At 50.5% G+C, this 25962-nt stretch overlaps 1 protein-coding gene across 3 annotated transcripts in view; it reads left to right on the forward strand.

Moving 5' to 3' along the window:
* MYH11 (myosin heavy chain 11) overlaps window positions 1–25962 on the forward strand; it is a 117667-nt gene that overhangs the window by 79933 nt on the left and 11772 nt on the right. For all 3 annotated transcript variants that reach the window (XM_012805743.2, XM_012805742.2, XM_012805741.2), the window contains 24 exons: window positions 4–156; window positions 899–1072; window positions 2090–2263; window positions 2518–2632; window positions 4800–4993; window positions 6295–6416; window positions 6502–6571; window positions 6712–6872; window positions 8149–8257; window positions 10210–10341; window positions 10436–10642; window positions 11601–11738; window positions 12471–12594; window positions 12925–13096; window positions 14626–14838; window positions 16237–16381; window positions 19712–19918; window positions 21362–21466; window positions 21554–21706; window positions 21941–22189; window positions 23848–24060; window positions 24369–24581; window positions 24803–24964; window positions 25381–25509. In XM_012805743.2, coding sequence (XP_012661197.1) covers window positions 4–156; window positions 899–1072; window positions 2090–2263; window positions 2518–2632; window positions 4800–4993; window positions 6295–6416; window positions 6502–6571; window positions 6712–6872; window positions 8149–8257; window positions 10210–10341; window positions 10436–10642; window positions 11601–11738; window positions 12471–12594; window positions 12925–13096; window positions 14626–14838; window positions 16237–16381; window positions 19712–19918; window positions 21362–21466; window positions 21554–21706; window positions 21941–22189; window positions 23848–24060; window positions 24369–24581; window positions 24803–24964; window positions 25381–25509 — 3834 coding nt within the window. The remainder of the gene's footprint in view (window positions 1–3; window positions 157–898; window positions 1073–2089; window positions 2264–2517; window positions 2633–4799; window positions 4994–6294; window positions 6417–6501; window positions 6572–6711; window positions 6873–8148; window positions 8258–10209; window positions 10342–10435; window positions 10643–11600; window positions 11739–12470; window positions 12595–12924; window positions 13097–14625; window positions 14839–16236; window positions 16382–19711; window positions 19919–21361; window positions 21467–21553; window positions 21707–21940; window positions 22190–23847; window positions 24061–24368; window positions 24582–24802; window positions 24965–25380; window positions 25510–25962) is intronic.

Here is a 25962-nt window from a genome sequence, read left to right on the forward strand (position 1 = left end):
CAGGCTGACTTTGCCATAGAAGCTTTGGCCAAGGCCACTTATGAGCGCCTTTTCCGCTGGATCCTCAACCGTGTGAACAAAGCTCTGGACAAGACCCATCGGCAAGGGGCTTCCTTCTTAGGGATCCTGGATATTGCTGGATTTGAGATCTTTGAGGTATAGCCTGGTGGGATTATAACAGCCATGATCTTGATTCTCTGGGATGAGACCTATCCTTAGAGAAGTCATGATTTTGGAGAAAGGCATGCAGATGGTCATAGAATGGGAGACTTTGCAGGCAAGGTTAGATCCTAGAGAGTGTAAGGGACTATCCATGTTGGCTGTATTCTCAAGCTATCTCTCTCCTCATGGTGGCAAGATGGCTGCCATAGGTCTGGACTGCATCTCCGTAGTCCTGGCAAAAAAGAGTGCATCTCTTTTCCAACATTTCCAACCCCCATCTTGGAATTGATTCTCATTGACTCTTGCTTAACTAAATTAGGCCCCACCTCCAAGCCAAGCACTGCGTGTAGGATCCTATAGTAGAAATGTGAATATTGGATCCTATACCCCATGGATAGAAGGAAAGTTCTTGAGATTGACAAATACCACCAAAAGATGCCCACCTCTCTGAGCCTATGTCTGCATCTGTAAAATGCAGGTGGGCATCTTTCTTAACAACATTATTCTGTCCATAGATCATTGTGCAGATAGGGGAGATAAGTGCCCTTAAAGCAAGGCGTGAGAGGGCCATGTATGTGGGAAGAAGTCAATTTTGCCAGCCCTGGTAGACTCCAAGCAGCATTAGCTGGGGTCCAAGCCCATGCGTGGGGCACTGCCTGGGGTGGAGCTTCCCTGGGGCTTGCTGTCCCCTGACCTCATCTGAGACGCTGACGTCGCCTCCATGCCATGTGCCCAGGTGAACTCCTTCGAGCAGCTCTGCATCAACTACACCAATGAGAAGCTGCAGCAGCTCTTCAACCACACCATGTTCATCCTGGAGCAGGAGGAGTACCAGCGCGAGGGGATTGAGTGGAACTTCATCGACTTTGGGCTGGACCTGCAGCCCTGCATCGAGCTCATCGAGCGGCCGGTGAGGGGCACGTGGGCATGTACGGTGCCCATCACACTTGCACACGTGTGTGGCCTCCATTTAGCTGGCGGGTGACCCTGCACTCTCTCCATGTCCACAGCTTCTCCCATCACCATGTCCTGAAAGTGAATCTTTGTGAACTAAATCATAATTCCTGCTAACTTACCTCTTAATATTAATGGTATTTTCTTTCTTTATTTCTCCCTTTCCCTCCCTCCCAGCCTCCCTTCTCTTCTTTTTATCCTTCCCCCGCTCCCATCCATTCATTCCCAAAGACAGTGGTCTTTGTTCTGTTCACTGATGTATCCCAAACTCCTGGAACCATGCCCAGAGTAGGTGAACAACTAATAATTATTGGATGGATGTTTACTGAGCACCTGCTATGTGCTAGGCCCCCCCTCTTTAGGGGATGTAACCATAAATGAGATGGGAATTGTTCCTGCCCTCCTGGAGGAACAGACAACAAAACCAGAAAAATAAAGCAACTGAAACTCCTGGTAATCCAACATGGAAGGTGACATAGAAAGGTCTGCTTTGGACAGAGCAGTCAAGAAATGTCTCTCTGAGGCTGAGTCCAAAAAGTAAAGACCAGCAGAGAGAATAGCATATGCAGATTTGATGGTGCTCCTGGAGGCTGAGTTTAGATTATCTCAGCCACAAGGAAATGCTTTACTAGCAGGAACCCTAAGTACATATATAAGTCAAGGAATACATTCGCTTGCAAGAATTATGGGGTCTTTGTGATGTTGTGTGTGAGGTGTCCATGGGGGTGGCAGCAAGTGTCATGACCTATTGTTAGTGCCACCTTCTTTCCTGAGCACTGGTCCATTGGCCAGGGTAATTCCATGTTGGATTTGGAGGTGTGGGGGCATAGATCTTTCTTATGTGCAGGCAAATATGGTAACAGAGCTTGGGGATGCCCGTGTGTTGTGTGGGGCTGGTCAGCTTTTCCTGGCAGACCAGAGGCTCAGCTGCCCTCCCACCTCTCTCTGACCTGGCCCTACTTCTCTCCCACAGAACAACCCTCCAGGCGTGCTGGCCCTGCTGGATGAGGAGTGTTGGTTCCCCAAAGCCACAGACAAGTCTTTTGTGGAAAAGCTGTGCACAGAGCAAGGCAACCACCCCAAGTTCCAGAAGCCCAAGCAGCTCAAGGACAAAACCGAGTTCTCAATCATCCATTATGCTGGGAAGGTACCAGCTATGGGCGTCAGGGTGCTCCCAGTCCCAGGGAGCCCAGGTGGATGCTCAAGGCAGCAGTAATTTGGGAATGGCAAACCCCTTGGGCTAGCTGGGAATTTGAAAGATGCTTGATAGAAATCAAATCATAACTGAGTCCTATAGATGAGTTGTCTGAGCATTTGTAAGGCACAAGTTTAGCCTTCTTAATATATTCCAGCTACCGAGGTGAAGTAAGGGCATCTGACCAGGGGGGTGGTGCTTGGCAGGTGGACTATAACGCAAGTGCCTGGCTGACCAAGAACATGGACCCGCTGAATGACAACGTGACTTCCCTCCTCAACGCCTCCTCGGACAAGTTTGTGGCTGACCTGTGGAAGGATGGTAAGACCCCAAAGGAGGCTGCTTTGAGCTGGAGAATGAAACACTCAAGTCCTTCATCCCTTCCAGTCCCTCCTGCTACCTCACCTGCCCCACAGGGGAGCCCTGTGCGTGGAGGTGGGGGAAGGACCACGGTGGCATGTGCTGGCCATGTTCTGTTGAGACATTCAACCTCTTCCTGACTGGGGTACTCCAAGCCCCTCAACCCTACACTGAACCCAGAGAGGAAGGTTGTGAGGTCAGGGCTCAGGCAGTAGATGGCAGAAACGGTATCCCAGTTGTCCCAGCTGAAGTCAGAAGGACTTTCCTTCGGTCTTATCTCTGCCACCTGCCAGCTGTGTGGTCTTAGGTCACTCAATGTCATTAAGCTTTCTGGTCCTCATTAGTAAAACTGGAGAAATAATAGTTTCTGCCTTTCCTGGGAGTATTGTGGAGGGTAAGTTAGAACAGAGGTGCTCAAACTCGAGTATGCACAGAGACCTTCTGGGGGGCTTGTTAAAACCCAGATCGCTGGGCAGAGGGTCTAATTCTGCAGGGCTGGGTGGAGCTGGGAATGTGCATCCCTAATAAGCTCCCAGCTGATGCTGATACTCCACACTTTGGTTCCCTTTGAGAACCACGATCAGAGAATCCCTGTGAGGTGCTGCTGTGGTAAAGATTAGGAGTGGTGGGCTTTGCTGGTTTTGCCCCCACTCTCAGTGCCCACAGCAGCTTTCATTCTTGGCACAGAGCTTGTGGGCCTGGGGCATGCAGGACTAGCTGCCCTTGTTTGGGGCATGGGAGGCACCAGCTATGGTGACTTTGACTGCGAGCCATCCATGTCCCTTGGCCCTGGTAACAGGGTCTCACCCTGGGTCTGTCTCACCACTGGGGCTTGAGATGAACCCAGCCAGGCCCTTCCCTCAAGGAGCTGACAGTCTTGCAGGAGAGATAGGCAAGTAAAGAGATTATCACCTGGAACCTGAGTAGAAGGCCCAGAAATGCCACAGTCCAAGGCTAGTGGGTTGGGCATGGCTTGTATCATCCCTGCTGGGCTTGTGGGAGCCTCTCATTCCATTCTGAACGGACAGGGACCTCTGTAATAATAGCATAATAATGCTTACTTTTGGCTGTATGTGGTGCCTCACACCTGTACTCCTAGCAGTCTGGGAGGCTGAGGCAGGTGGATTGCTTAAGCTCAGGAGTTACAGACCAGCCTGAGCCAGAGCAAGACCCGTTCTCTAAAAACTAGACAGGCATTGTAGCAGGTGTCTATAGTCCCAGCTACTTGGGAAGCTGTGGCAAGAGGATCGCTTGAGCCCAAGAGTTTGAGGTTAGAGCTATGACATCACAGCACTCTACCCAGGGAGACAAAGAAGAAACCCTACTCTTTGCCAAACACTAAGGTACTGGGCACCTATCTTGGAGTGTTTCCTGCACCTTCTTCCTAGAATAGTCTTTCCCTGATGGTTATGCCCCCCACCCCAACACACTAATTTCTTTCTGGTCTCTGCTCAATCACCCACATCTCAGACAGAGCCCCCCCATCTCATCGAAGACAGCACCCTTGCCTCTCTCTCTCTCCCCTTTGTTCTGTTCTGTTTCTCTGAGCCTCAACACTTGAGGTGTCCTATACTCACTTATATGGTCACCATCTGTCTCCTCCCTTAGATATCTATGCAATATATTGGGGTGGGGGCCATGTGTCCCAGGGCCCACCACACAGGAGACCCTCAGCAGCTGTTGGATAGCAGCTGAAGGATTGGAGGCTGGCAGGGAATAAGCACTTTACATACCTCATTCACTTATTGCTGACCTTATTACCTCTGTGTGTAGAAAGAGAAACTGAGGCACAAAATGGTGGAGGCCAAAGTGAGTCAACAGCAAGAGCTGGATTGCCCCCCAGGTCTCTGGGGCAATAGCACAAGGAATTTGTTCTTTCTGCCACTCAGGAGCTCTCAGGGTTTCCCAAGTGGACAACACCTTGGAAGCCCATCCCCCACCTGTCTCCCCTTACCTACTGCAGAGGGACAGGGGATGGTGTCCATGGAGGGGACCTGGGGTCTCCTGGAGCATGTTCTCCACACAGAGACCCCTCTACTGGTGTCCCCCCACTCTGGTCCTCTGGCTGTGTGGGGGTGAGGGCCCCGGGTGGACCAGAGGCTGATGTTGCTCCTGCTGTGCCCCACAGTGGACCGCATCGTGGGGCTGGACCAGATGGCCAAGATGACAGAGAGCTCGCTGCCCAGCGCCTCCAAGACCAAGAAGGGCATGTTCCGCACGGTGGGGCAACTGTACAAGGAGCAGCTGGGGAAGCTGATGACCACACTGCGCAACACCACGCCCAACTTTGTGCGATGCATCATCCCCAACCACGAGAAGAGGGTGAGGCCTGCCGGGGCTGCTGGGGCTGCTGGGCCAGGGCTGCCAGCATGGTCACATGGAAGGTCATCTGAATTTGGGACCCCTCCCTTGAGCCAGAAGAAGGCAGGGGAGGAGAGGAGAGTGTATCCAGAAAATTTGCAGCCAGGAGGCTTCTACATAGGGTGCTCAGCTGCTCATCCATTCATCCATTCCTTCATTTATCCATACGTTCACCCACCCATCCATTCATTCATTCATTATCCCAGTAAATATTTACTGAGTGCCTACCTATGCCAAGTGCCTGGGATATACCACTGGGTAAACTGTAGTCCTCACCTGCGGGTTTCTCAGCATCTAGGGCAGGGGTTCTCAGCTGGGGCAGTTGTCTCCTCCAAGGGATGTTTGGTTACGTCTGGGTACAGACCAGGGATGTGCCAAGCATCCTATAGTGCACAGAGTGCCCCCCATAGCAGAGAATTATCCCCGCAACAAGATGTCAGTAGTGCTGAGGTTGTGTGCAGGGGGAGGTAGACACATAGCTGATAACCGCGTTGCAGTGTGGTCAATGATGAGAGTGCCAAAGAACCGAGCCTCTTCCCCAGCCTCAGGGCTCAGAGGAAGCTTCTCAGCGAATGGGAACTTTAAGACCCAGTGGGCCTCAAGTTGGTGAAGTGGAGGGCCCAGATAAGCTGGTGTACAGGAGAGAGAAAGGAAGGATTTAGGCATGAAAATGCTAGGTGGGTCATTTCAGGTGGTTGAGACTGGAGGTGTGAGGCAGGGACTGGGTGATATGAGGTAGGACAGGGAGATGGGGGCAGGACCATTGGGTGCTGACCATGCATGGCCGCCTCTCTGTGGAGTCGCCACTGGGATGTTTAACAGGGATATGATCAGATGTAGATTTCAGAAGAAACGAGAAGATGGAGGTGAGTAGGCAGGGCTGGGTGTAGTGGTTGTCCATGCAGGAGAATGTGGTGGTGAGTGGATGGTGAAGATGGTGGCAGTGGAGACAAGTGGGGAGACCGGGAGATGTTTGGGAGGTTGGAGCTGTAGAGCCAGTGGCAGAAAGGAAGTGAGGGAGAGGCAGTGACAAGGAAGAAGCCCGTCTCAGCCAGGGATGCTCGTACCGCCAAGTCCAAGCAAGATGGCAAGATAACCAGCGCCAAAGGAAGGGGATGAGACTCCAAGATGGCACACTGCTTTGCCCCCATGCCCTCAGGGGGCCCTTCCCTGGTAGCCTAGAGAGGTGTGAGATTTAGGGCTCTCTGCTCCCAGGTCCCAGCCCCGTGGGTCCATCACACTGCCTACTTCTGCCTTTGCAGTCTGGCAAGCTGGACGCGTTTCTGGTGCTGGAACAGCTGCGGTGCAACGGGGTGCTGGAGGGCATCCGCATCTGCCGCCAGGGCTTCCCCAACAGGATAGTCTTCCAGGAGTTCCGCCAGCGGTGAGCCCGCGGCCAGTGCTGGGGGAGGGCGAGCAGAGGGACAGCTGCTGGGGTGCACTGGGTGACTTTTGCCTTGTGTTTCCAGCTACGAGATCCTGGCAGCGAATGCCATCCCCAAAGGTTTCATGGATGGGAAGCAGGCCTGTATCCTCATGGTAAGCCCTGAAATCGGACCACCTGCCCTCTGGCCACACTGCCAGTTGCTATTCCTGGCGGGACCCTTTTTAAACCCCATTCACCACTGTCCAGGTGGCACAGCTGAAAATGGGAATGCTTCTCTTCCTTTCTTCTGCAGATCAAAGCCCTAGAACTCGACCCCAACTTGTACAGGATTGGCCAGAGCAAAATCTTCTTCCGAACCGGGGTTCTGGCCCACCTGGAGGAGGAACGAGACTTGAAGATCACGGATGTCATTATGGCCTTCCAGGCGATGTGTCGTGGCTACCTGGCCAGAAAGTAAAGTTTTCTGCACCCTTAAACCTCCCCTAAACACAGCCAGGATCACAGATATTCAGGGGGCTTCCTGGCCCCATGTTGTAAGAAGCTGTCTGCCTTTTAGAGACACCACTGGCTGAATGACAGCCTCTTCTTGAGGGGAAAGAAATACCTCCACTTTAGATGCTTACACTGGTTTTGAGGATAGGGTGGAAAGAAGTTACAACCACGGGTTCTGGAGTTTTAAATCTGCATCTTTGTCCTGGCTTCCTGACTTAATTTGCTGATGAACCTTGGGCAAGTTACTCGACCTCTCTGAGCCTAAGGTTTCTTCACTGGAAAATGAGCATTATTTTTCCTACCTCATGGAATTGTTCCCAAGGAATCAATGAGATGAGGCATGAGAAGGGCTTAGAAGAGTGTCTGATTATCATTTCTGAAATATGACATGGTATTTGAGGAAAGAGTATTTGGCTGTTATCTATGTCTTGTCCAAATGGGATTCATAAGTTGTGAGGCCTCATCTGTTTTGTGAATCCTGGGGGCTAGGGGAGGTTCCCTCCTCAGGTTCCCTCAGTGAAAGTCACTGCCTAAAGAGAACTTAAGGGAATGGTGGAGCCGCTGTCTGTCCCATGCGTGTGTTATCAGTGGGTACAGACCACACCCTCTGCTGCAGAGCCCTGATTGTATCAAGCTGACTCATTGCCAAGTGGATCCCTCCAGACAGATGAGGCCACGTCTGGGGAACTCGTGGTCCAGCAACAGACCTAATTTGTCAGGTTTCCTAACGGAATTCTTTGTTGCCATCCCTCCTGCCTCCAAAATAACTGGTGCAATTTTATTCTTAAAGTTCACCCATGTCCAAAGCAACAAAAATAGGGGAAAGAGAAAACAAGATCACGTTCACCATTTTCCAGTTTCTCAAACCCAATAGCCCGGAAACAGGAAGAGAGTGCTGGTCCGGTGCTGAGGTTGGAGATTTCTAAAATACAGCTGAGGACAGGACAGTTGTGTGAGAAACATCACAGCTGGGGGTGTGCAGGATATTTGTTTCCCAGTGTTGTTTGGGTCACAGCTCTGAGCTCAGGGCATTAGGTGAGCCTTGGGTCATCCTGGCCCTCTAAGAATAGCTCTCGCCTTTCAATTATTGGAGTGGTCTGCACCCAGACAACACACTTGTGCTGGTGCTCCGAGCTTCCAGAAGAATCTGAGCAGGAGAGAATGGGGGATGTCCCTATACAGGTTCAGGGTGCTTGGACCACAGGGTGAGCCTCACACCCTGCCTCACTCTTCCCAGGGCCTTTGCTAAGAGGCAGCAGCAACTGACGGCCATGAAGGTGATTCAGAGGAATTGCGCTGCCTACCTCAAGCTGCGGAACTGGCAGTGGTGGCGACTCTTCACCAAGGTCAGCGCTGGGCCCCAGCCTGCTCCTCGGAGGCCGTGCCGCTCCCTCCTGAGCCCCAGCCCTGTCTGTGCTTTCTGGACACTCCACATATGGGACTGGAGATGGTCCAAAGTGGATGTGGGGCTCAAACCTTGCCTGTTGGGGATCCTCTGGCCCGAGGAGGCCCTTCCCCTTTGACATGTGGGTTATAGCTGTGACCTTATACAGAGCTTGTCCACCACTACTAGGGTCTCTCATGCTGCCTTTTAGTTCAGGCCAGCTAGCCCTGGCAGCCACTGATCTGATCTCTGTGTCTATAATTTTGCTGTTTCAAGAATGTTATACAGGAGTCATACAGTATGCCACCTTTGGGGAGTGGCTTTCTGTCACTCAGAATAATTCTCTGGAGAGCCATCCAGATTGTTGCATGCACCCATAGTGGATTCTTTTTCAATACTGGCAGAGGCAAAGTCGCGGGGCACGACTGAGCCCTGTAGTGTTACAGGTGGCAACCTACCAGTGGCGCAAAGACATGCTTGGTTGCAAAAGACTGGGTTTCCTCTATGTGCCCTTGTGGAAATTGGCACAAGCCTTTTTCACTGAGTGGATATTTATTTGAGCACCTACTATATGCCAGGCATGTGCCAGAGGCTGGGAATATAGCTGTGACCAGCCATCACAATCCTTGGGCTTGTGAATATTCTAGGTGACTGGAAGAGCAGACAATAAACACATAATCACAGAAAAATAAAATCCATAATGGCAAAGTGAGAAGCCCATGAAGGAAGCCACCAGCATCCATAGAAGGGCCCTCCTGGCACCAGGATAAGGAGTTGGGAATCAGCCCCAGGGGAGGGTGGGGGGGTTGCTGCTTTTCCGAAACCTCCATTCTCATTGACCTAACTTCTGATAAACCGTCCTAAGAAAACCACCTTCAATAAAGAAAATCCGGAACTAAGGGCACTCACTATGGCCTTATTTACCATGAAGAATTTCAGTGTCCAGCCCAAACAGACTGTGGTCAATAGTGGTTCATCCATCAATGAGGCACTTTTCAGCTCTTTAGAATAATGGCTACCTAAATAGGAAGTTGTAAAAAAAAAAAAAAAGACGTAACAGCACGAGGTGATAAATATCTTGTAATTTCACATAACAAAGTCAGCCTGTAATGTTAGTCTGTCTGATTTCAAGTGTACTTTTTATCTCTTTTTTTTTTTTTTTTTGAGGCAGAGTCTCACTATGTCGCCCTTAGCAGAGTGCTGTGGTGTCACAGCTCACAGCAACCTCCAACTCTTGGGCTTGAGCGATTCTCGTGCCTCAGCCTCCCAAGTAGCTGGGACTACAGGCATCCGCCACAACACCCAGCTATGTTTGGTTATAGTTGTCATTGTTGTTTGGCGGGCCAGGGCTGGGCTCGAATCCTCCAGCTCTGGCGGATGTGGCTGGCACTCTAGCCACTGAGCTACCAGCACCAAGCCAAGTGTATTTTTTCTTAATGTAGGAAAAGAGTCTAAAAGGAAATGCAAACAGTCCTAATAAGGACTTGATGGGGAGGTAGGATGGGAAGGTCTTTTTTTCCCACTTTGTCCTTAGAAACATTTCAGTTTTCAGCAGTAGTTCTCTCTTGGGGTGACTCTAAAGTGCAAAACTGCCCCCTTTTCCCTCTCATTTTGTATCTTTTTCTATTGGTCTAATTTAGAGTTTCTTAACTGTGCCATTGTTGATATTTTGGACTGAATCGTTCTAAGCCATGCTGTGCATTATAGGACATTTAGCAGCATCCCCGACCTCTACTCACTAGATGCCAGGTGCACCCCATAGGTGACAGCCAGCAGCAGTGTCTCCAGGCAGTGTGTCCTCTGGGTGGGGATCCTGGGGAAGAAATTGTCCCCAGCTTAGAACCACTGATCAAATTTATTATGAGAGCATATCCCTTTGCCACGAAAACAAATGATGGGCTGGCGTGTGTGCAGGTGAAGCCGCTGCTGCAGGTGACACGGCAGGAGGAGGAGATGCAGGCCAAGGAGGATGAGCTGCAGAAGACCAAGGAGCGGCAGCAGAAGGCGGAGAGTGAGCTCAAGGAGCTGGAGCAGAAGCACTCGCAGGTACCCGGCCGGGCAGATGTGTGGCTGGGACTGCGGGGGGCAGGATATGGGCACCGGGGGGCTCACTGGCTTCCCCCCCACCCTCTCTGTGCAGCTGGCAGAGGAGAAGAACCTGCTACAGGAGCAGCTGCAGGCAGAGACGGAGCTGTACGCTGAGGCCGAGGAGATGCGAGTGCGGCTGGCGGCCAAGAAGCAGGAGCTGGAAGAGATCCTTCATGAGATGGAGGCCCGCCTGGAGGAGGAGGAAGACAGGGGCCAGCAGCTGCAGGCTGAAAGGAAGAAGATGGCCCAGCAGATGCTGGTAAGGCATGCTAGGGGCTGCCCATGGCGGGTAACAAACCACTTGACCCTCCCTGTGGGCCTTTGAAGTGTGTCCCATGATACATGTCCCTGATGGACAAATGAAGAGACTAAGGCTTAGACTAAGGGATGGCCATCTGCCCAAGGCCACAAAGCTAGAGCTGGGAATTGAAGACAGGTCTCCTTGAGAGCCCATTCTGTTCTACTGCCCTGCCTTGCATGTTTTAAATATACCTTTTCTCCTGATAGCAACCCTGTGTGAAGGGTAATTGTATTAGTTAGCTATTGCCACATAACATCCCCAATGTAGCAGCTTGAAATAATAAATACTTACCTCACCCAGTGACTTCGCTTGGTGCTTATGGCTCAATGTCTCTCATGAGGTTGTAGTCAAGATGTCAGCTGAGGCTGCAGTTGTCTGGGGGCTTGACTGGGGCTGGAGTACGCACTTCTGTGTGGCTTACTCACGTGGCTGTTGGCAGGAGGCCTCAGTTCCTCACCATAAGAACCTGTCCATGGGGCTGCTTGAGTGTCCTCACAAGATAGCAGACCATTTCCCCAGAAGCAGTGATCTGAGAGAGAGGAGGGAAGGAAGCCACATTATCTTTTGTGGCATAATCTCAGAAGTTACACTCCATCACGTCCTCCTAATTTAGTTAGAAGCAAGTTATTAAGTCCAGCCCATACTCGAGAGGAAGGGAATTATACTTTATCTGCTGAAGGGAAGGGAATCAAAGAGTCTGTGGATATATTTTAAAATCACCAGGACACCTACTATCCCCATTTTACAGATGAAGCAACCGAGGCTCCAGGAAGCAAAGTAGCTTCCCCAGGCCTTTTATTCCTTCTTGGAAAGAGAATACAGAGTGCTGGATGTCCTCAGGCCCCGCCTCTGTATTATGAGATCTCTATGAGAATGACTTTAAGCAAGGCCGTGATTCTTTCCTCTCCCCCCAAAGGACCTAGAAGAACAGCTGGAAGAAGAGGAAGCTGCAAGGCAGAAGCTGCAACTTGAGAAGGTCACAGCTGAGGCCAAGATCAAGAAACTGGAGGATGAGATCCTGGTCATGGATGATCAGAACAATAAATTGTCCAAAGTTAGTGGTTTCAAACTTCTGTGTTAAAAACGATGGCTTGCTGGAGACTGGGGGAGTTTGGGGGATTTGGGACTTTCAGTATTAAAAGTAGAAAAGCCCTGAGCAAACCAGGACAAGTTAGTCACCCTTGGTAATCACTAGCCAGCCCGATGAAGGTGGGTTTGTTTTAGTTCTGTGGGATGAACCTGAGCTGGGCCCCTGCTCTGAGCCATGCAGGCCCTGTGTCAGCTGCAGTGCACACACGGTAAAGGAGGACCCGTACTCTAGTGAGAAGGCAAATAACTGTTAATTACCATCATGATTAGAGTTCTGAAGGAAATGTTCATCATGTTATAAGACTGAAGTACTGGGAGATGGAGGAAAGGTATTCAGGGAAGGCTTCCTGGAGGAAGAGGCATTTAAGTGGAAACGTGATAAGCAGTTAGAGAGAGGGGAGTGGAAGAGCATCTCAGCCAGCTGTGCAAAGGTCCTGCAGCAGGAAGAACCAGCATGTGGTAGGGAGAGGACCCCTCTAATTGAACATGAAATGGGACAGAATGGCAGGCGATGAGGTGTGGCTAATTTGGGGAAATTATTAAGGGACTTCTCTTTACTATTTAAAATTCTAGGTTGTGTTTGGTTATAACGTGGGTTTTTCTTTCAACTGTTTATAACAGAATTACTAAAAGTGAAACATAGGTTCTGAAGAAAAGATAAAAGCAAATGACATTTCTTTCTCCTTCCCAAAAAAAGGAACGAAAACTCCTTGAAGAGAGAATTAGTGACTTAACGACAAATCTTGCAGAAGAGGAAGAAAAGGCTAAGAATCTCACCAAGCTGAAAAACAAGCATGAATCTATGATTTCAGAACTGGAAGGTAAACCAGATCCCCCAAAGAGGTTTCCAGGGGGTATTTTTAAAACCAGGAAAAATCAGAAGGGAAATTTGAGAATGGAAGATTATTCCACAAGAGGGACAGCTCTATCAAAACTCCCCAAACCACCCCTAGTCAACAGACATGTTAGTAATAAATGGTGCTTTTCTCCGGGATTCTGACTTGCCTCCCAGACAAGCTGGGGACTGGTGGGAGGATGTGAGTGTGCAGGTGCATCAGTTCCCTCCGTGTCAGGGGCATGAGCAGGAAGGCTCCTCGCCAGGCACCTTCTGGTCGTTCTCCATGCTGAAGAGCACCCTGGCTTTATTGCAGTACGGCTGAAAAAGGAGGAGAAGAGCCGGCAGGAGCTGGAGAAGCTGAAACGGAAGCTGGAGGGTGACGCCAGTGACTTCCACGAGCAAATCGCTGACCTCCAGGCGCAGATTGCAGAGCTCAAGATGCAGCTGGCCAAGAAGGAGGAAGAGCTACAGGCAGCCCTGGCCAGGTAGCAGGCAGTGTGGGGTGGGGCCCTGTGTGTTCACATATCCCAGGGGCACCTGCCAGCTCCCAGTGGCTACCTCGGTCAAGACAGCCCCAGGCCCTTGGCACAGACTTTGTTTCCTAGGCCAGGCCTCCTATGAGCACCCCCAGCCCTGCTCACACCCCCAGATCCATGCATTTGGCTTTCTTCTCTTCTCCCCAAATGCATCCTCTCTTTGTGGTCAGTCTGCTACCTCTAGGTGCTGGGACTTTCTCATCTACACCCAAGTTCTGAATTTCTAATTGCCCAACGAGCTGATTTCCATTGGCATCTCAAACGCCCTATGTCTAAGGCTGCCATAACCTCGGAGGTCCCTCTTTTTGTGAATGTCCATCTCCTCCCACCCGTGACACGCAGCAGGCTTCAGATTCTGCCAGTCCTTCAAAGTGTGTCCCCTCCTATTTGCCCTGGTTTTCCCTCTTTCTGGCTCTTAGCTGGCCTCCCGCTAATGGCCTCACAGGGGATATTGCAGCAGCAATGAGGAACAACTACTTACGGGCTCATTCTGTGCTAAGTTCTTTCCAAGCCTTCTCTTTGCAGATACTTTTCCTCTCACTGGGCAGGAAGCGGCGCCTCCTAGGGATGAAGGGACAGGTGCAGTGTGATGCTGCTTTTAAGAGGGAGAGTGGAATTTGAACCCCAAAGCTTTCTGACTGGGGCCCTGGCTGAGCTCTTTCTCTTCAAATTTCTGCTGAGGGACAGCACTAGGGTACCAAAGGCAAAACATCACTCTGGGGCGTGAAGTTGCTCAGAAGCAACTGGGAGCCTGCCCACCCTCTGCAGCCTCAGCCCAGCCCAACCATCTGGCTCTCTCACCAACTGCTGCCCTTTCACAAGTGCAGGGACATCCAGGCGCTGACCCCTGCACCTTCCCTCAAACTGTTTCTATTTATCCATCATGGTCAAAAGTGGATCTCAGTCTCCTCCACCCATGTCAGGAGGGAGGTCTCCTTCCAGAAACTCCTGCAGTGTCCTGTCACTTGAATAAGGCTTCTCACAGCACCCCCTTTATGTGTAGTCACTGCGTCTGCCAGACGGGCAGCCCTGTTCTGAACATAACCCCAAGGGATACCCGGCCAAGTGCTGTGCAGGGAGCAGGTACTTAGGCACTGAGCAAATCAAGAAAGAACAAATAAATCTAAGGACAAATAACTGTCCAACATTCAGAAAACATCTCTAAAGCCTCTACTGCGAGCTGGGCACCTTGCTGGTCTGTCAATGCCTTACATCCCCACACACACGTGCATATGTATACACATGACCTGTTCTTTTAATAACAGGCCTTGCACTCAGGTCCTGGGTAAATCTCGAAGCAGCCCCACATAGTAAGAAGCAGTCCTCTATGTCTTGGGGACATGGGTGGAGCATGTTTTGATGTCTATGCAACACAAGTGTTTGGTCTCAGAAAACAATTTTTGGCCACTGTTGAGAGAGAGTTGGGGGGTGAGGGGTCAGAGCCCTGAAGGCTTCATCCTGGGGTCCATCCCTGGCAGGCTCGACGATGAAATCGCTCAGAAGAACAACGCCCTGAAGAAGATCCGGGAGCTGGAGGGCCACATCTCAGACCTCCAGGAGGACCTGGATTCCGAGCGGGCCGCGAGGAACAAGGCTGAAAAGCAGAAGCGAGACCTCGGGGAGGAGCTGGAGGCCCTGAAGACAGAGCTGGAGGACACACTGGACAGCACGGCCACCCAGCAGGAGCTCAGGTGTGAGGCCCACCACACTGATGGGCAGGAGGGGCCAACCCCGAAGCAAAGCCTGAATCCCGGGACTTCTCAGGCCTTACACATTACTGTCCTGGTTGCAGTTTGCTATAACTCACAGAAGCGCCATCATTTCTGATCATCTTCTTTTGCATTACGATAGCAGCACATACTCAATAGAAGACAATTTGATAACTGTAAAAAAGTAGACATTAAAAATAACACCCATAGTCTTCCCATAGTTAGCATTTTTTTAGTAATCCCTTCCTGTTTATTTGTGTGTGAGTAAATCTCTAAGCTCTTATATCCAAGAGCATATTGAATATTCACTTCAAATAAACAGAGAAGAACAAAAACAAATCACCTGCCAGATAACGAATGGCGGATTGAGTGAAGCTAGGTCATTTATTCATTTGACAACATGTAAATGTATTTTGATGCCTCCTGTATCAGGTGCTGTGCTGGCATTGTATACCCTGAGGTTTACTTCCCACACGTTGGGTTTTGTGCTACTTCGCCCTCAGGCACCCAGAGGCCAGCTCAATATTCTGTTCCCTTTCTGCCTGGCCAATGATACAGAGAAGCCTACTGCAGCGGTTAAGAGCATGGTCTCTCAAAGTCAGACTGTTTGGCTTCAAGTTGTGGCTCTATCACATCAAGGCTGTGACACCACAAGTAAAGCTGCTCACCCTCTCTGAGCCTTAGTCTCCTCATCTGTAAAATGGACATGATAAGACTCCTGCCTCTCTGGGTCACTCTGAGGATCAGGTGGGGTATATAAAGTACTTAGCTCAGGTCCTACCATATAGTAAGTACTCAAAAAGTAAGAGTCAATATTAATATCTAGTTCACAGGCTGGGCGCCTGTGGCTCAAGTGGCTAAGGCGCCAGCCACATACACCTAAGGTGGTGGGTTCGAATCCCCAGCCTGCCAAACAACAATGATGGCTGCAACCAAAAAATGGCCAGGCGTTGTGGCGGGTGCCTGTGGTCCCAGCTACTTGGGAAGCTGAGGCAGGAGACTTGCTTGAGCCCAGGAGTTGGAGGTTGCTGTGAGCGTGATGCCATGGCACTCTACCCAGGGGGAACAGCTTGAGGCTTTGTCTCAAAAAAAAAAAAAAAATCCAGTTCACAAATATTCTTTCAAAAATATTATCTTGTGTATTTGTTTGCTAGCCTTCAGAGAGATTCTGGGCAGGTAATATGCTCCACATTTTGCAGCTGAGGAAATTCCAGGTTCAGAGAGGTTAGATGAGTGAGCCAAGGTCACACAGCCAGGGAGGGGTGGTGACAGGGATTTCAGCTCTGGGTCCTGGCAGAACTCTCGCTCCTTTGCATAGCACTGTCCAAGGTAAGCCTCTGTCTCCACACAGTTGCCATCCCCTGTGTTCTTCCCATCAAGGGCCAAGAGGGAGCAGGAGGTGACAATGCTGAAGAAAGCCCTGGATGAGGAGACTCGGTCCCACGAGGCCCAGGTCCAGGAGATGAGGCAGAAACACACACAGGCTGTGGAGGAGCTCACAGAGCAGCTTGAGCAATTCAAGAGGGTATGTTGTGATGCTTTCCTGTGACATAAAATAGCAATGTATCAGCAGCCTCAAATAGCTGCATGTTGGAGCCTATCTGAAGAGGAATGGCGAGGTATACAAGACCCAGCGGTAAGGGCAGCAGCTCTCATTTATTACATGCTTCCCAAACACGGTGCCAGTTAATCTTGACGACCTCTCCATGCGATGGGCGCTATTAAACCCATTTGACACAAGAGGAGACTGAGGTCCAGAGGGCCTAGAGAGCAAGAGACTTACCCAACCAAGGACACAAGCTAGTAAGTGACAGAGCCTTGATTTGCACTTGAGCAGTCTGGCTGCAGACTTAGCTCCCAGCTTTTACAGCAGTCGTTCTCAACCTTTCTAATGCTGCGGCCCTTTAATGCAGTTCCTGTGGGAACATTCTATCCATCTTAACTTTCTCTGAAGATTGAGGAAAATTGTCGTTATTTGATTTTACTGGCAAAACAGCTCTCTGTGGCATAGTTCAAGGACAATTTAATCCTTCTCCTGTTGTTGGGCTCTTCTTTCTCCTGTTGTTAGGCTCTTTGGTGTTATTTTTATTTATTTATTTATTTATTTTGCAGTTTTGGGCTGGGGCCGGGTTTGAACCCGCCACCTCCGGTATATGGGGCTGGCGCCCTATTCCTTTGAGCCACAGGCACCACCCTCTTTGGTGTTGTCAAATACCACTATTCTGAATGTTTTGTCTTGGGTGCTTTTCTCTACCTTTGGACTTTCCTGTACTTCCTTCCCAAGGGTGGGTTTTTTAGCTTGTGAATTCCTACTGGGTTGCTACCCTGAGAGCCTGAATTACATCAGCATTATTATGCAACAGACAGTGATGCAAGTGCTTTACAAACTAACTCATTTCATTTCACTTGTGGCCCTTGTTAAAACACAAATGTCCAGACCTGCCCTCACTCCCGATAGAGGTGGTATTGGGAGCACCCCATGAAAAGCACCGTAGAAGACTAAGCTCATCCTCACTCTGCAAAATAAATAAAGAGATACACATTCTCACTTGACAAGTGGGATATAAATACTAACCTTCAAAATTTTGTCAATTCTTTTTGTTCTTTTTTTTTTTGAGACAGAGTCTCACTTTGTTGCCCAGGCTAGAGTGCTGTGGTGTCATAGCTCACATCAACCTCAAACTCTTGGGCTCAAGTGAACCTTCTCCCTCAGCCTCTTAAATAGCTTGTACAGGTGCCTGCCACCATGCCCGGCTATTTTTTCTGTTTTTAGTAGAGACAGAATCTTGCCCTTGCTCAGGCCAGTCTCGAATTCCTAAGCTCAAGTGATCCACCTGCCTTGGCCTCCCAAAGTGCTAGGATTACCGGTATAAGCCACCATGCCCGGCTTGTCAATTCCTCTTGTAGTTTGGAAAAATCAGATTTTCCCAGTTATAACTATGATATACATTTCCTCATTCAATTATCCTTTATTATGTTCAAAAGTTACTTTTTATTTTTATACAATTTTAACCTGAATGGGCTATTCCCAACGTAAGAAACCATTAGCCCTCAAGGCAATAAACAGATATACCTCTATGACTAGAAGAATGGGGTCTAAGGCAGGGTCACTTACAGTCCTAAATCCAGATGGTCACTAGTTGTGAGCAGGGGCTGGAAACCAAGACCTGCATTCCCAGCCAAGCCTGTTTGAAAAGACTCGGCTGTTAGTTACAGGAGCCAAAGCATGTCTGTTCCTGACCTGATAAAAAGCAGATAGAACAGAGGTTCTCAACCTGGGGCTCATGACCCACAAGAACTGTATTAAAGGGCCGTGGCATTAGGAAGGTTGAGAACACTGAGGTAGAGGCTGTGACCCTCTGGCCATTCCAGGTACAGGGGGAGAGAGGAGAGTCTGTATTTTGCCTCTAACAACCTGAGTTCTGATGTGGAGCGCTGGTTTCATCAGCTTTTAGCATCAGTCCTGCTTCATTGCCCCGACCTCCACACAATTTCGCCACAGTTCTGGGGTCTTAGTTGAGGCTAATGTTTTGAGAGAACACAGGTCCCCAGTTCCCCAGGGTCCTTGCTTAACCTACTGTTACCACTAAGAGGCACCTTGCTCCTATCTGAGACCCAGTAGCTCTTAGTCATGCTTAGGGCAGAGGGACATCTTCTGAGGCTGAGTGTCTCCCGGGGGCTGTGGGACAAGCAATAGGTGTGCCCTCTGCTGGGGGCGGAGGGGTCCACACACGTATCTCTAGTTTTCTTTCTTCTCCTACAGCCCTGGGGGAAGCCCCCTCCTCTCTCTTACCTTTGCCCAGCACAGTTTCTTCCTTAGGGCAATTCATGTGCCTTCAAGAGCTGGTTGGAGAAAATTACTCCTCCTCAACTGTGACAGAAAGACAGTGAAGGGCAATAAGACATGAAACGTGAATGCCCAGCCTACAGGGCCAGCCACCACTTAGTGGCTGATTGCTGCCTTGGAGGAAGGCAAGACCCCAGTTTCCAGTTCTTAGTTTTGGGGGGCTTTTTTTGAGACATGGTCTCACTCCATTACCTAGGCTGGAGTGCAGGGGCATCATCATAGCTCACAGCAACCTCCAATGCCTGGGCTCAAGTGATACTCCTGCCTCAGCCTCCCAAGGAGCTGGGACTATAAGTGCATACCACCACACGTAATTTTTTTTTTAACATTTCCCCGTTTAGTGAAAAATTTCTTTTTTATTTTTTTTCTAGATAATTAAAAAATTTTTTAATATTTAGAGATTTGGTCTCATTATGTTGCCCGGGCTACCCTCAAATTTCTGGCCTCAAAGAGTCCTCCTGCCTTGGTCTTCCAAAGTGCTGGGCTTATAGGCATGAGCCTCTGTGCCAGGTTTAGTTTGTTTCTTTGAGACAGAGCCTCAAGCTATCCCCATGGGTAGAGTGCCATGGCATCACAGCTCACAGTAACCTCCAACTCCTGGGCTAAGCGAGTCTCCTGCGTCTGCCTCCCAAGTAGCTGGGACCACAGGCGCCCACCACAATGCCTGGCTATTTTTTTTTTGGTTGCAGCCATCTTTTTAAAAGAGAAGCCGAGAACCCAAATTTCATTTTTATATGAAATTTATTAAAATGTTGCAACTAATATTTTTTAAAGTGGGCTAAAGGGATAGCAGGCTGGATGCAGCTCCCAGAATGCTAGTTGGCAAGCCCCTGAGCTTTAGAGAAACAGCATCCAGATTGTGTGTCCCCACCCTGCGAGGTCCCTCCCCTAAGGCTATGAATACCCCTGGACCGACAGGGAAGGAAGGAAAGTGCTTCCCATCGGAAACACTCCTGGCACAGCTGTCCTCCTGCCTTCCCTCTTTTCCCTCCCTTCTTCCTTGGCCAGGCCAAGGCCAACCTGGACAAGAACAAGCAGACGCTGGAGAAGGAGAACGCAGAGCTGGCTGGTGAGCTGCGGGTGCTGGGCCAGGCCAAGCAGGAGGTGGAACACAAGAAGAAGAAGCTGGAGGTGCAGCTGCAGGAGCTGCAGTCCAAGTGCAGTGACGGGGAGCGGGCCCGCGCAGAGCTCAACGACAAGGTCCACAAGCTGCAGGTGAGGAGGGCAGCGGCATGGCAGGCAGTCCCAGTGGGTCCCCAGCTCTGCAGGGAGAAGGCTCTCCCCAGCTAGCCGAGATCTCCCTTGCCGCCCAGCAAGTTGATTTCTCCAGTTACATTCCTTGAGAGGAGGAGATGATCCCTCTGTTGAAATTAAATCTTTATAAATCTTCATCTGCTCAATGACTGAGCTCCTGCTCTATGCTAGGCACTGTGTTTAATGCTGAGATGTGGCAGCAAGAAAGATGATGGACATTGTCCCTGCCCCAGGAGAAGTCCCGCCCAGTGAGGGGTGGTAGAGACATTAATAATCATACAGACAAATGTAAAATTACTGGGAAAGGGGAGACACATAATGCCAGAAGTAGCCAGGCGGCCTGGGGGAGGAGTCAGGAAAGGCTTCCCTCAGGAGGACGGATAATCTGATGGATAAATAAAGTCTACTGGGCAGAGATGATGGCACATGCAAGGGCCCAGGGGTGAGTGGAGAAATGAGAAGAGATGCGTAAGGCTAGTAGGGCTGGAGCGCCGGGTTGCAGGGGTCAGGGAGGGACATGCCACAGCACAGAGTAGGACTGGAGAAGGAGGCTGTGGCCAGGTGACACATGGCCTTCGAGGTCCTGTCACTTGCATGCTAGCTTCACTGTGAGTGATTCACTGCCATTGAAGGGTTTTAAGCTGATGAATGGCATAGTCTGTGGATCTTTGGTCTTGAATTTCCATTCATGGGATATGGCCAGACTTTGGATACTTAATGTGCTCATAGCCTGGGACAAGAGGGCAGGGGAAGCACCAAGTATGATTTTTCTCCCCATGTTTTGCTGCCCTAATGCCAGCTATGTCCTGGAGAGTAGAGTCAAGGTTACTCACATCCTCATTGGCAATGGGACAAGATGGAAGCTGGGCTGGTATCTCCAGGAGGACCTGCTCGGAGATACCAGGGGCTGGAGGGAAAGGCATTTGAGAATGTGCAGAGCGCTCCTTACCTTTAGGGATCTGCATCTTTGGTTTTGGCCATATGGGTCAGTGAAAGGATAGAGAATAGGGGTGAGAAACGGGGTGCTGGGGACAGAACCCCTTGGAAGGTCAAGTGCCATCCATAGTGTTTGGGCTCTCAGACCTCCTGCTTCATCTTTACTGACCTTGGCAAGGATCCAGGATCCATCCAGTGGGCTCAGGGTCCAGTCAATGCAGTTGGGGCTGTAAAAGGTTCTTAGAACCAGAGAGTTTAAGGCCAGGGGTTCCGACTCGTGGCGATGGACTTCCCTTCAGGGCCACAGTTATTATTGGGGTCCTGTACCTCATCTGTATTTTCTCAGTCAGTGGACACCACAAATCCTAGCCCATGATACACAGTATGTTTTGAGTAAAAAGGGCTCCTCTCACTTAATGAGGGTCCTGTTCTAGAGGTTTTGACCAACCAATCTCTCTGCACCCTCAGAATGAAGTGGAGAGTGTCACAGGGATGCTCAATGAGGCAGAGGGCAAGACTATCAAGCTGGCCAAGGATGTGGCATCCCTCGGGTCCCAGCTCCAGGACACACAGGTGAGCATCCCAGCACACCATCCGGGAAGCCTGGGGCTCAGCCTTCCTCGGGAGGGTCCCTGGGATCTCTGCATGTCCCTTTCGTAGGAGCTGCTTCAAGAGGAAACCAGGCAGAAGCTCAACGTGTCCACCAAGCTGCGCCAGCTGGAGGATGAGAGGAACAGCCTGCAGGAGCAGCTGGACGAGGAGACGGAGGCCAAGCAGAACCTGGAGCGTCACATCTCCACCCTCAACATCCAGGTGCCTGCGCCATGTCCTGGCTTCAGTCACGGGTCCCCTAAGCTTCTTTCCTGAAGTCCCTGCATGTAGATCAGGGGCTCTGAAGGTCTTTGGGTGGTGAGTGCCAGAGGCCACAGCGCCTGGCTTGCTGGCTCCCCCTGCTCTGGGGTTTTTGCAGTGAGGAAAGGTGGGGGAGACAGGGAGGGAGCCACTCACGGCCCTCCTCTCACCCCACCCTGGACACTGCCATTTCAGCTCTCTGACTCCAAGAAGAAGCTGCAGGACTTTGCCAGCACCGTGGAAGCCATGGAAGAGGGTAAGAAGAGGTTCCAGAAGGAGATCGAAAACCTCACCCAGCAGTACGAGGAAAAGGCAGCTGCTTACGATAAACTGGAAAAGACCAAGAACAGACTTCAGCAGGAGCTGGACGACCTGGTCGTCGATTTGGACAACCAGCGGCAACTGGTGTCCAACCTGGAAAAGAAGCAGAAGAAGTTTGATCAGGTGGGCCCTGGGGTATTCTCCACTGTTCTCAGACAGCAGATGGGGGAGCTGGGTTGGTGCAGCACCAGGCACGGCTGCTGTGTGTATCCGGGTCCCATGGGCCCTTTCTTGGGAGGAATGGAAGACTGTCTTACTGTTCTCTGGCAAGACCACAAAACGTTAAGGCTACAGGTCACAGTGAGGGCAGTGAAGAAGCTCGACAACTATGACTTTTCCAGGTGCCACCACCATGACAGCCATCAGCATGTGCCAGTGATGCCATGGTTTCTAGCCCTGATAAGGAATGAGGTTCATTTACTTTACTCACTCGATGAGTATTTATTAACTGCCTGTTGAGTAATCCACGTAATTCAGTTTCTAACACTTTCCCCTCACATTTCACGTATAATTTTGAGCCCACACTAGAGTTTCAAGAACTGCCTGCTAGGCGGCGCCCGTAGCTCAGTGAGGAGGGCGCCGGCCACATACACTAAGGCTGGCAGGTTCAAGCCCAGCCTGGGCCTGCTAAACAATAGTGACAACTGCAACCCAAAAATAGACAGGTGTTGTGGCGGGCGCCTATAGTCCCAGCTACTTGGGAGGCTGAGGAAAGAGAATTGCTTAAGCCCAAGAGTTTGAGGTTGCTGTGAGCTGTGATGCCACAGAACTCTACCACGGTGACATAGTGAGACTCTGCCTCCAAAAAAAAAAAAAAAAAAAAAAAACTGCCTGCCAAGCCCTGGATTCAGTCATTAACATTTTGCTATATATTCTTATCATATATTTATTTATAAGGCAGAATACCTATCCATTGTGTCTTATCTTTGGGGGTTATGTTTCAAAGGAAATGACAGACATCTGCACAATTCCCCTTCCATACTCAGCATTGCATATTAACTAGAGTTCATGTTTTAAAAATAATTTGACTTCTTTTGAACTAAAATCTACATACAATGACATGCAGAAATCTTAAATGTATACTCACTGAGTTCTGAAAAGTGCATATATATATCCCCATATGTGACCCCAAATCCTAAATATTAACTTTGAATATATGTTATTCATATTTAATAAATGCGGTTTCATTTACAAGCAACTCAAGGTTATTCTAAAAATAGTGAAGTATCCTATTTATACACAGTGCAGGATTTTTGTGTTGACTGTGCTGTTTGGAGGTCCCTGTTCTTTATCTGTCTCTGATGAATTCTGGAAGTCTGAGTTTGGGATGTTATGACTTATGACACAGTGCTCTTTTGTTCTTGGAGTTGCTTTTCCAGGTAGAGAGATAAGTGTGTACAGGTCCATCCACACCTACCACCTCCCTCCTGTGGCTCATAGGGCACCTCTGTGAGATAGCCATTCATGGCCTTGGAACAACAAACAAAATTGGCCTCTGGCAGGATTAGATGTCATTCTGACCTCAGCAGCAGTATGTTCTATCGAACACGGCAACTTTACTGGTTTCAAAGCACAAGGATCTAGCTGATTTCTGGTTCTGCACAGAATTGATCTAGAAAGCAGAAAGTGGGAGTATTATATACGACTTCCACGGCTCCTCTAAATCACAAATCTGCACCTGGATAAATGTAGGGGGCCCAGGCTTCTTCTATTTGCAATTCAGTGATACTGAACTTCAGATATGCCTATGAGTCACCTCTGGGTCTTCTGTTGTGTTCTAGTTGTTAGCCGAGGAGAAAAACATCTCTTCCAAGTATGCGGATGAGAGGGACAGAGCTGAGGCAGAAGCCAGGGAAAAGGAAACCAAGGCCTTGTCCCTGGCTCGAGCCCTTGAAGAGGCCTTGGAAGCCAAAGAGGAACTCGAGAGGACCAATAAGATGCTCAAGGCCGAAATGGAAGATCTGGTCAGCTCCAAGGATGATGTGGGCAAGAACGTAAGTGGCTCTATTGCCTTTGCCAGCCCCGTTTCAGCCTCTGCCCTGTTTGCCAGTCTGTGTTCAGAGACTGTCGTGGGAAGTGACGATGAGGAATGAATGGAAGGCAGCTCTTAGGTACATGCAAAGAAGGGGAGGGACGGGGACGTGCAGAGGGTGGTCTGAGCTCTCAGGGGCCGCCTCCACTCTGGACACACATCTGGGGGGACCAAAGCCATCTCTCCGGCCTAATGAGCTGCCTGTGCCTGTGGCTTTCCTGACCATCTCCATGACACCAGTTCTCATGGTCTGCTCGCTCTGTCTCCCAGGTCCATGAGCTGGAAAAGTCCAAACGGGCCCTGGAGACCCAGATGGAGGAGATGAAGACACAGCTGGAGGAGCTGGAGGACGAGCTGCAGGCCACCGAGGATGCCAAGCTGCGGCTGGAGGTCAACATGCAGGCCCTCAAGGGTCAGTTCGAGAGAGATCTCCAGGCCCGGGATGAGCAGAATGAGGAAAAGAGGCGGCAGCTCCAGAGGCAGGTGAGCCCTGCAGGGGAAGGACAGGAGGACGGTCAGTGGCCCATTTCCTTCCTCCTACCACCGTTGTTGGGACATTGTGGAGACCGTTTTCTCCTCTGTACCTGAGAAGCCTACCACACAGGGCATTGTGCTGGGAGGGAACTCGGCCAAGTGCTGAGGAGCAGAGTAAGGGATTTCCTGGGGCAGCCCGGCAGCACACATCTCTCTTCCTCCTCGCTCAGCTCCACGAGTATGAGACGGAACTGGAAGATGAGCGGAAGCAGCGTGCCCTGGCAGCTGCGGCCAAGAAGAAGCTGGAAGGAGACCTGAAAGATTTGGAGCTTCAGGCCGACTCAGCCATCAAGGGGAGAGAGGAGGCCATTAAGCAGCTTCGAAAACTGCAGGTGGGTGACACCCTGAGGTTGGCACAGCTCCCCTGAAGGCCAGGTAAATTGGCAGAGCAGGGTCCAGGAAGCAGGCCCACCTCTGTGTGTTGGTGTCAGCTGAGCTGGGGTTCCCCACTCCCACTACCATTTAAGTTTTGATGGCTGTTTCCTGACCTGGATGGGGCCCTCACTGCCCTCAGGTCATAACAGGGCTCAGCTTCTCAGGCAGGTCTGTTGAAATCGTCTGCAAGGGTGGCCCCAGACAGTCACTGCTCCACCAGAGGTTGAGGGCAGTGCCCATGCCAGGGGTATTTCTCTGTGGTCAACTGCAACCCCCCCCTCGCCTCCCAGGGCTCAATCTGCAAAGACAAGCTAGGCAGCAGGACTTGGGTGAGTGAGGCGTCTTAGCTCATCCTTCTGGTTGACTCACGCAGGCTCAGATGAAGGACTTCCAGAGGGAGCTGGATGATGCCCGTGCCTCCAGAGATGAGATCTTTGCCACAGCCAAGGAGAACGAGAAGAAGGCCAAAAGCTTAGAAGCAGACCTCATGCAGCTACAAGAGGTAAAGCCTTCCTCCTGCTAGGAGCGCCTCAAGTGGGACCAGCCCTTGGCGGCCTAGATCTGCGGATCCACAGATGGGTGGACCCCATAGTGAGAGCATAGACAGACACGTGCCTTTCTCCTCCCATGTGTTTGTTCATGGGGTCTCCCCTGAGCTCAGAGGAGGAACGTGCATGTTCAAGAACAGCTGTAGAGGGCGATGCCTGTACCTCAGTGGGTAGGGTGCCGGCCACATACACTGAAGCTGGCAGGTTGGAACCCGGCCCAGGCCAGCTAAAACAAAAATGACAACTGCAACAGCAACAACAACAAATAGCTGGGCATTGTGGCAGGTGCCTGTAGTCCCAGCTACTCAGGAGGCTAAGGCAAGAGAATCACTTAAGCCCAAGAGTTTGAGGTTGCTATGAGCTGTGACACTATGGAGGGCCAGTTCGAGAGAGATGTCCAGGCCCGG

The sequence above is a fragment of the Otolemur garnettii genome, unplaced genomic scaffold (assembly GCF_000181295.1).
Source record: "Otolemur garnettii isolate 467f Iridium unplaced genomic scaffold, OtoGar3 scaffold00044, whole genome shotgun sequence".
NCBI classification, from domain to species: Eukaryota; Metazoa; Chordata; class Mammalia; order Primates; family Galagidae; genus Otolemur; species Otolemur garnettii.